Source organism: Lupinus angustifolius, chromosome LG01, assembly GCF_001865875.1.
Source record: "Lupinus angustifolius cultivar Tanjil chromosome LG01, LupAngTanjil_v1.0, whole genome shotgun sequence".
NCBI lineage: Eukaryota > Viridiplantae > Streptophyta > Magnoliopsida > Fabales > Fabaceae > Lupinus > Lupinus angustifolius.
Genome location: NC_032009.1, coordinates 7,714,124 through 7,725,381, shown reverse-complemented (window position 1 = coordinate 7,725,381; position 11,258 = coordinate 7,714,124). Strand labels below are relative to the sequence as shown.

The following is an 11,258-nucleotide window of genomic DNA, read 5'->3' as shown; positions in this document are numbered from 1 at the left end:
AGCATCACACAACCAATTAAAACAACAAGCCATGCAATTTTCTTATTTTAAATAAATTTTGTCAATATCACAAGACTGCTATATTACAGCTTCACTTATTTAAAGATAACTTTTAGATAAATCAAAATTTGAGGAAATTTCAGTAATGCAAATCCATCTTCTCCATTATATTTGTATAGTTGATATCTTTCACCATGAATTTAAGGTTTGATTGTTACTATTGTAAATCTTTTACCAAATTAATCTTTTCCATTCATCACATAAATGGGCACCTAGTCCAGTTTATGAGAGTCATGTCACATAAATGGAAATTTCCAGACCAATTTCTAATAGGCAATTGAGACTTTTTTAGGACCAAATTTATTTTTTAGGGATGATATGTTTTCAAGACCTAATTTGAGATTTTTTCTTTTATCATTATGTTATTCATGCAAGCCTAATTAAACCATGATTATATCCCTCACACATAATATTTACTTAATAATAAAATATTATTAAACCAAGATTAGATCCCTCACACATACTATTTAGTTAAGAGAAAAAATATCTTCTGGTATAAGGAAATAAGTTATCTCCTTGTAACCATTAAAATATGATATATGTCATTTAATTATTTTATATAAAAATATTTCTAAAACTAAATAAAATAGTATACATGTTATATTTTTATCTCATGATATGAAGAGATACTTTATTCGATAAATAGTTTATTTGTAAGAAGTGTTTTTCAAATGTTTGGGAAAAGGAATATTAGCAACCCACTCTTTCTTTTTGCTTGGGGAAATTTAAAAAGATAGAGATATAGGTCTAACCAAAAAGTGATAATTGTGATAGAAAAAGTGATAAAATATTTAAGGACAAAATCTTCCTTTCCTTCTTTAGAAAACACATCTATTGTCCCGTAGCTTTGTGTTACTTCATGTGTCAGAATATATTATTGGTCAGAAAAATATTTAATAATTACAATTTTAATTTAACTAATTTTTTTTCAACCAATCAAAATTGATGGTACATGAAATAATACACAAAGAAGGACAACAGATGTGGTCCCTCCTTAATCTTGTCTCACTTCCCTACTTCCTTTCCCTCATTTTCGTACTTTCTTCAATCTTTCATTCCTCATTTCTTCCATTCTTTATTTCGTTGTTCTTACATTCTTCACTGTATGATTACATTGATAAGATTCTTAGTATACTAAAACAGACACTAAAAATTTGAGAAGAAAGCTAAGACTTAATACAGAAACAACCAAGAAGGTAGTGTAGCACTGTAGCAGACAAAAAATTCCATATAAATCTTTAATTGCACAATGATAACAAAAAACAAAAATGTTAGTGGCAAAACTTATAAACTCTAAGTTCATGATTAAGTTAATGTATGTTTTATAAACTCTAATCTTTACATTGAGTTAATCTACATATATGAATTATGTTACTGCATGAAAAGATTGTAACATGATATACTCCAATTCCATTTTAGAGTTGAATTGTTGATTAATTGTAAATCAGTTGCAGCATGTGGGCCGCCTGCATGCCCATTTCCCGTTTTAAAATAGATAAAACATATAATTTTCTATTAAGTTAATGTGAATATGCATGCGTCTACTTAAATTTTGCGGTCATATTACAGGCTCGGACAATACAAACAAAGTAACCCATTTTGTAGTAGTGAGAGATATGTGGTTTGATCTAGCCAACGTTTCTTCATCCTAATTTTCCTTCCTTAGCGCCTCTCCACTAGATCAAAAGGTGAGTCTAGCATTTTAAAAATGATTTTGTTAACAAATGCCCTAAGGATAATAATTAAGTAACCAAAAAATGCAAGGTCTTTACTGTAAAGAGATGTAACATCACCATCATGCAGCTTATAAGTTAGTCGATAAGCTTATTTGAGTGAGGTACCAGCTTACAAGCTAGTCAATAAGCTTATTTGAATAAGCTATAAACTATTAGTTTATAAACTCATATTTGATAAGTTACTTGACACATAATACATAACTTATAGGTTTAAATGTAATATTCATCTATCAACTTTTATTCATGTGTTAAGTTCATCCCTCCATTTTAATCTTCACTTTTTTAATTAGGCATCAATCCATCAAGTTTGTATCCAAGGACTAATAGTAAAAGGTGGCTAATGTGGTCATCCTAGTAGTTTGCCATAAATGCTATTTCTCTTTGTTTTTTATGGAGATACAATAGATGAACTAAAGTTGCATAACTAAAAAAGGTTTAATGGCCAAAATCACCAGAAAAAGTTAGGAAAACAAACTTCATATAAACAAAAGGTTTGGAACTAATAATAGTTTATCCCTAACATTTACAGTTGCAAACACTTTTTCCACTTTAACATATCCATTTCTAAAAACTACAACATATCATCCCCAATCTGATTTATAAATTATAATAATAATAATAATAATAATAATAATAATAGTAATAATAGTATGTATATATAATCATGTCCTTTAGTTATTTTACAGGCACGAATTAGCATATAAACACACAACAAGGTCCAACATAGTTGATAGATGGAGTTTCTTAAACATTGTGTTTAGGATTCGATCATTATATTGTGTAAAAGATTTTGGTGCTAAAGGCAAAGTCATTTAGGTGATCTCTATGCCTCACAAGATAATAATTTTCAGCTATTGGAATTCATTAAAAAAACTAGCTTATAAACTAGAGTAAAACTTACATATACACAACTGACCAAACACTACCAATGAGTGTTGGTTCAAGTGGTATATGTTTGATTCCCCTTAAGCAAAAACCTGGGTTCGAGTCTAACAAAAAAAATAATAACCAAACACTTACCCAAACTAATCTTATAAGTGGGATAGTTGTGGAACAAGGTGAGGCCATAAGTTTAAATATGGGGAGCTACACTCTTCCCACCCCCTTTAATAGAAAAAAAAATTGCCTATAAAAAAAATCAACTAGCCTATCAACCTTTTAATTTCAAGATTACTTATAAGTTATAAGATTTTAAGAAGCTTTCAATATTCTTAGGCACCATCATCCCTAAGACTCTTATGATTTTGTCACATTATCATTTTGATTATAACTTAAGATCCTAAAAACTTTAGTTCATATTATTGAGACTCTTATATAATTAACTATATAATTTTAAATAAAATATTTGGAAAATAAATATGTGATATATAAGAATCGCGTAAACAAAAGTCTTGAAAATGAACAATCAAGTTTAATACTTGCAATCAAATCACATACATCATCAACTAAACCACTTTTACATCAAAACAATTTAAAAAAGAGTATACATTTATGCATTACAAGTGCAAAAACAATTTATTCATGTACCATTACTTATACTTAAAAATAGAAAACAATCAAATATGAATGTCTATTAACAATGAGAAAAATGATATATATACTAATAGTGCATAAATTTTATACATTGTCATTTCATATTAATGTTTAATTATGTTTGACTTTTCGAAAAATGTATAAAATAAATGATAAAGTGATGTATAAATATTTACACTTACACTATTAATTATAGATTTTACACTAATTAACAATATAAAATATATTACAGAATTGATAAATAGATTTTTTTTATTAAAAAATATGGGGTGTTGTTGACTTGTTGCCTTGTTGGTATTAGCATTTGTGAAAAAATAAAACCAAAGTTAACGTAAGAATAAGAACATATCGCCCCGTTTCTTTTTCACCGGCGGCGAAACCCGTTCCTTCCTCTCTATAAACCCTAATCCCCAAATTCCAATTTCCCAGAATCGATCGATTAATCAATCAAGATGGTTCTTCAGCAATTAGGTGGAAGCATTTCGCGTGCTCTTCAGCAGATGAGCAATGCCACAATCATCGATGAGAAGGTTCTCAATGAATGCCTCAACGAGATCACTCGCGCTCTTCTCCAATCTGATGTTCAATTCAAGCTTGTCCGTGACATGCAGACTAATATCAAGAAGATCGTCAATCTCGATGATCTCGCTGCTGGCCACAACAAACGCAGAATCATACAACAAGTATTTTCCCCAATTTTATTTTTTTTGAATAATTTGAAGCGAATTTTTAAGCTTTTAATTGTAAATGGTCTAAAAACATGGATATTGATATGTTGGTGTGACAAAGGTATTTAAAAACATTGAAGTATTCAATTCTATAGGATACCTATGTCATATGCATTAGACATTGTTATAACAACCATTTTTATGTATTGGTTTACATAAGAATTCATGCTATAGTCTGTTTTTTTTATATTGGATCTTAGAAATCATGTGAATGATGTTGCAGTCTGCATAAGACATAGATGCTTATTGGAAACAATTCAATAGTTGAAAGACATAATAGAATGAAAATATCTAATAATATGGAAGAATTGGTACGATACCTATATGTAATGGATGTTGGTATCATATGACCATTTTGAAGTGTTATCGTCACATTAGAAATAGTATCATAGTTCCATATTTTTTATATTGGGTCTTGCCATGGAGACTATATACTTGCTATGATGATTGATAGAGAGATACCAAAGGAATCAAAGGAACTTGCATATAGTCTTCATTGATTTGGGAAAGACGTATGGTAAAGTGTCTAGAGAGGTTTTGTGGAAAGATATAGAGAAGCAAGGTGTTTGAATTGCCTACAATCGAGCAATCAATGATATGTATGATAGAGTGGAGACCACTGTGAGAACACAAGATTGGTTCTCAGAAGATTTTCCTATTGCCATGGGACTACACCAAGGGTACATCCACAATGCATGTTTTTGCGGATGATATTGTCCTAGTGGGAGACTCAAGAGAGGAATATAATGAGAAGCTAGAATTATGGAGATAAGCTTTAGAAGCACATGACTTTCATATAAATTGAAGTAAGATGGAGTGTAAGTTTAGCAAGAGGCGGAAAATCCTACTATAGAGGTAAAGATTGAGGATCATACCATACCACATGTCACTAGATTTAGGTATATTGGGTCAATCATACAAGACGATGGAGAAGTAAACCATATGATCCAAGTGGGTTGGATGAAGTAGTAGAGTGCTTCAATTGTCATATGTGACAAAAAGGTATCATTCAAGCTTAAGAGGAATTTTTACCACTAAATTATAAGATATGTAATGTTATATGGACTAAATGTTGGGCGGTAAAATGTCAATAAGAGAACAAACTCCATGTAGCAGAGATGAGAGTGTTGGCAGTATAAGATTAAGAATGAAGCATTAAGGAGAAAGTTGGGGTAACTCGTATTGTAGAAAAGATGGTAGAATCGTGCATTAAGTGGTTCAGATATGTGTGGAAGAGATCGATAGAATCCTCAGCAAGGAAAGTAAATCAAATAGAGGTTAGTTCAATTCATAGAGGAGGAGAGAGGTCAAGAAAAACCATAAGCTAAATGATTATGAAAGATTTAGAGATTAATGCTTTTGTCAATGAACATGATTTATGATATAGCATTATGACGTCGCTTCATTTGATCCATATAGCTGACCTCGCCAAGTGGGATTAAGGCTTTGTTGTTGTTTTAGTATTGGTGTGTAAGATATAGTACTACAGTCCCTATTTTTGATATTAGATCTTAGAAACTGAGTGTTGTCATAGTTTGAAGTTTGCAATAGAGTTAGAGGTTTATGAAAAACAATTCAAATTGCTCTATTGTACTGATCCGAATGCTATGATAAAGTAGTTAGATGCATTTTGTGGCTTGAGTAGTTGATTTAGAAGGAAGGAAGACAGTGTCCCATTTTACCTCTGTTGTTCAAGAATGCCAAAACCTGCTTTATTCAATCAAATTCAACCTCAAATTTTCAATATGTGCGAGTCTCAGTCTAGTGGCCTCAATCTCTATTTGGTTTATAAATGTAATAGGGATGATTTACATGTTTACACATTTATGGCTCTTGATCCCATCTTCTTGCACCAGTTTTATGTTACATGTGCTACTTTTCCTCTTAGAAGTCAGATTTTTGTTGTTTAACGCACATTTGGGCCAATGCCATATACTTGTATTTGTGGTGACTTCTTATTATGGTTCTATGCAATAATTTATGGATTCCTTTTATTCTAGGCTGTCTTTAATGAACTCTGCAAAATCCTGGATCCCGGGAAGCCCTCTTTCACTCTCAAAAAAGGAAAAACAAGTGTTGTCATGTTTGTTGGTTTACAAGGTTTGTTACCTATTAAATAAGTTTACCTTCTGTGTTGTTTAAATTATGCTTTTATGTTCAATTGAGAGTTTGAGACTCGAATGCTTCTGGGATGAATATTTGCCATCTCAAAAACATGCATGCCGAATTTTATATATATAAGATTTATTCATTAACCTAAGCAATATGTGGCTTTCCTTATCTTTTTTTGTTGGTTTTTTCTTCTCAAAGAATAAAACTTTTGCAACTATTGATGGATGCTTAGATGTTTTTTAAATAAGTTCAGGATCTGGAAAAACCACAACTTGTACGAAATATGCATTTCATCATCAAAAGAAAGGCTGGAAGCCAGCTCTAGTATGTGCAGATACATTCAGGGCTGGTGCGTTTGATCAGTTGAAGCAAAATGCCACTAAAGCGAAGATCCCTTTCTATGGAAGGTACTTATTGCCATTTTTATAGGTTAATATTGTCTGTAAACTCCAAATCCGGTACTGGTACTGTTGCTTATTTGTTGCCTCTGATCTAATGCGAAAGTAATTGTTTGATTGCCACCCCATTCATCTGCAGCTATATGGAGTCAGATCCTATGAAAATTGCTGTGGAAGGTGTTGAAAGATTCAAGAAAGAAAACTGTGATCTTATAATTGTTGATACCAGTGGGCGTCACAAACAGGAAACTGCTCTTTTTGAAGAAATGCGCCAAGTTTCGGAAGCAACGGTATTCCTGTGGATGCTGTTTAACAATACAGTTTGTTTCCAAAAGTAAATAATTCCTAATACTTTTCTTTGCATTGTCCAGAAACCAGATCTTGTTATATTTGTTATGGATAGCAGTATTGGTCAGGCTGCTTTTGATCAGGCTCAAGCATTTAAACAGAGTGTTGCAGTTGGAGCTGTAATTATCACCAAAATGGATGGTCATGCAAAGGGTGGTGGTGCTCTTAGTGCGTAAGTGTTACTGGGATAATTGTATTGTAGTTGTATGATTGAATGTCAACTTCTGTAAATATGATGTGTTTATGTGTGTCTATATATGCTTTGGTTTGAATATGTAGTCTTGTTAATTTTCTATGTGCAGTGTTGCTGCAACAAAGAGTCCTATCATATTCATTGGAACTGGAGAACATATGGATGAATTTGAAGTTTTTGATGTTAAACCATTTGTCAGTCGTCTATTAGGTGTGCAATTTTTGTTTTTTGTCTCGACGCATGACTTTTAAGTATATTCTATGGATTTCCCAGTTCCCTTAAATACTAATTAATGTCTTGAGTCATGTCAAATTACTTTTCAACTAGGCATGGGTGACTTGTCTGGGTTCATGGACAAAATTCAAGAAGTTGTTCCTATGGATCAACAGCCTGAACTGCTTCAAAAGCTTTCGGAAGGAACTTTCACCTTGAGGATTATGTATGAGCAGTTTCAGAACATACTTAAAATGGGTCCTATCGGCCAGGTAACTCCTTGTTATGTTTGATTGAATTTGTTATATATTCATATAAAAATTTACATTTGATGAACTCAACCGATACCAATGACTGCTTGGTTCATGTATAGTGAATGGCTGCTCTTATTTGTTTTGGTCTAATCTATTTGTCAATTTATGTAGGTCTTTTCTATGCTTCCAGGATTTAGTTCTGAATTAATGCCAAAAGGCCGTGAGAAGGATGGCCAAGCAAAAATTAAGCGTTACATGACAATGATGGACTCAATGACTAACGAAGGCAAGCATTCGAAAACTGTTTTTTCTATTTTTTGTGAAGATCAAATTTATGCAGATACTAAATTCATTGTTATCATGAAGTAGCACAACTTCACCTGCTAACCTTTAATCGCTATTATGTTTCAGAGTTGGATAGTTCGAACCCGAAGATCATGAATGAGTCACGTATGATGCGAATTGCTCGAGGTTCAGGTCGTCTAGTTAAGGAAGTAATGGAAATGATGGAAGAGTACAAACGTCTTGCAAAGATATGGAGCAAGATGAAGGGGCTTAAAATACCAAAGAAGGGAGATATGAGTGCCTTATCAAGAAATATGAATGCTCAGCACATGAGCAAAGTCCTCCCTCCACAGATGCTGAAACAAATTGGAGGCATGGGTGGGTTACAAAGCTTGATGAAGCAGATGGGTTCTACCAAAGACATGATGGGTATGTTTGGGGGTGGTGATAACTGATAAGTAGATTCACCACAACTAGACACTCTTATGACCTGAGAATTCTGTGACCACAACTACATACTATTATGGATTCTGATATGGTGTCAACCATTCTAAAGAATCTCTATGAGTGGATAGTTAATTTTAATTTTGCCATGACAGTTTTTTTTAAAACTAAATTTCTTTTTCCTTTCTCTGTATATTTTTTTTCAGATAGCAGTAACAGCAATTATTTTGTTAATCTGAATTTTTCCTGATCAGGGTAACATTTAAGGCAAAATCTATATTGCTTTTTAAATCTTATTCTTCCTAGTTAACTGTTATTGTACTTCTCATGCATATTAGTTTTTTTTTATCATTCTAATGTATTTGAGGTAAGGTTTTTGTACATCTATTCATTAAAGATCCTACTATGTAGGAGTCTCCTATATTCTCGTTACATATTCTTGATACCAAACATTGTTAGGGGTAAGAAAATAATTGCACTTAGTCTTAAACATATTGTCAAAATCATTTGCCTCTACAGTTTCATTTCCAAGCTTCATTTTTCAAAATCATTTGTTCTAAAAACATATTGTCAAAAGTTAAAACTCACTTTTTAACATCGGTTATAAAATATATATGGTTAAATGTTAGTTAACATCAAATATTGACAAATTTGTCACTACTTTTAGTTTTAACATACTTTATATCACAGGTGTTAAAAGTCTTTTTTCTAGTAGTTATATTTCTTCTATTTAAAAAACATTGTATTTGTTACTTTCCCGATTTATAGTACCTCGAAATTTGAAATTGGTCGGATCAAGCGAGATATATAAAGTTATGCAAATTATATAAGTATTAAGCTGAGAAGAAATACTATGGGGTTACAAGAATAAGTAATGGAAGGAAGATTAATACAAGAAACACGTTTCAAAGAGCCCAATTAGTTTTATGAATAACAGATTAACTCTAAAAGCAATATACCTTACAAAAGATTAATAGAGAGGTATCATATAAAGCAAAAATACCCACAATAAAGTTTCAATAAAAGTCTTGTAGAAAGCTAAGAAAAGAATGAAGTCCCACTCGCCCTTTAAAATATAAGACGAGGTCTGAAAATACATGTTGAGGCCACAAATACTTTTTACTAAAAAATCATACCAAAGATCAACTATTAATGAACGCACTTCTAAAATTGTGATACCAATTAAGTTCATTATTGCTAGTTATTATGAGGAGGAATAATAAGATTTAGCATGTGATGTGGTTGAGAAAATAAATCATTTATTAGGCTTTAGTTCCGGAATTTGTCCTAGTGACTAAGGAAAGTCAACATTAAATGGTTAGATCCAAGATCATTATTTAGAGAAATTGATTCAAAAGTCCACAAATTAGAAATCCAAGTATACTTCTACCCCACTTGAGCACCGCTATCATCTAAATGCTTTTCCAAGTAAAGCTTCAATTGTTGTTAAAAAAAACCATGAAGAAAATGCTTTATTTTCAAAATATTGCCAACTAGAAAAATATATATGATATTTTAGCAATCTCCACGCAAGGCCCTCATTTCTCCTTTCCTTACACATCCCTATACAATTCATGGCCATTGACTTTTTTATGATCAAAAGAATTAAGGGGTGTGCATCACAGGACCTTACTCGTTCACCCAATTTGGTTCGACCATGATCGGTTTTGAATATGGTTGGATTTCATCGGACTAAGGCTTAATTCATATTTAAAAATTAGTCATAGTCAATATTTAGGGTTGAGTAAATAACAAACATGATTCGACACTTGATCACCCATTTATCATGTTTGTAGGTGTGCCTATTTAATTGTGCAAAGAATAATGATATCTCTTTCATACAAAGTATCATTGGTTCTCTAATTTTTACATCATATGTATGTTATTAACAAAATATATACACATATCATTTCATATGTCAAATTATATATCCATAATAATAAATAGTATTAAGAAGATTTATCTAAAATAAACATATATTATATTTAATCAGATCTAAAATTGGGTTCATAAAGACTGACTCAATCAATATTTAGAGTCATATTAATTTTGGGTATAAAGCCTGGTCAGCTTTTACTCGCCCAACCCGTCCCATCCTAACCCCTAAAAAAACCATCACAATCTATTAAATATAGCACTTAAAGTAGTTGTAGGGACTAATGAGAAGTTTAAACACACCCATAGCATAGTTTATGATGACAAAAACTATTTTGATAATACTCTCATTCTTTCTTGATAATAGCTTTCCTTTCCAACCTTGGAACCTCCTTCCACATTCTTTCAGCCAAATGGAGGCTAAGATATTATTCATAATTACAATAAAATCTTTTTAGACATTCATAACTATAATCTAATTTTTTAGAAAGTAATATTTATATACTATTAGTATAAAAGATTTATTTAAAGTTACTATATTATCAATCGTTCATTTGTACTACTTTTTTTGAAGAGTCAACAATGATAAATTATGTATGGTAGATGTTAAAGTGACAATATTCATTAACCGTCAATACATACATTGTTTCTCTTCTTCTTAAGGGATGTGTAATTAATTTAAAATTTTAATATTTATACACATTTCAGATTTTTTAAATGATCAAGATATTATTCACAATCCATCCATGTATAAAATACTTTTATATTGTGAAATGTATAAACAATAAAGTCTACATGAAATAATATTTACCAGACTACTAAGTAGAAGTAATCAGAAATGATTCAGCGTAGAGAGAATATAAAAGCAAAAATTATTGTTCCCAATTATGACCAATAACTTTATAAACAATTTGGGCTGTCAATTATGGGTCCAACAGAATATTGTGAAAAATTGACACTTTGGCTAGTATTTTTATAACTTTGGTTAGTATTATTATAACTTTAGTTAGTATCATTTCATTTCACTCACTACTTTGATTGGAAACTCTATTGCACTGTATAAGTTTGAGTATTTTATT

General features: G+C 31.3%; 1 protein-coding gene across 1 annotated transcript; it reads left to right on the top strand.

Annotated features, from left to right (window-relative positions):
- On the top strand, positions 3,782-8,591 carry LOC109348960 (signal recognition particle 54 kDa protein 2-like). The gene is made up of 9 exons (XM_019589582.1): positions 3,782-4,012; positions 6,058-6,157; positions 6,423-6,576; positions 6,707-6,857; positions 6,939-7,087; positions 7,218-7,318; positions 7,436-7,593; positions 7,747-7,861; positions 7,987-8,591. The coding sequence occupies exons 1-9, from the start codon at positions 3,782-3,784 to the stop codon at positions 8,313-8,315; spliced, it is 1,488 nt and encodes a 495-aa protein (XP_019445127.1). The 3' UTR covers positions 8,316-8,591.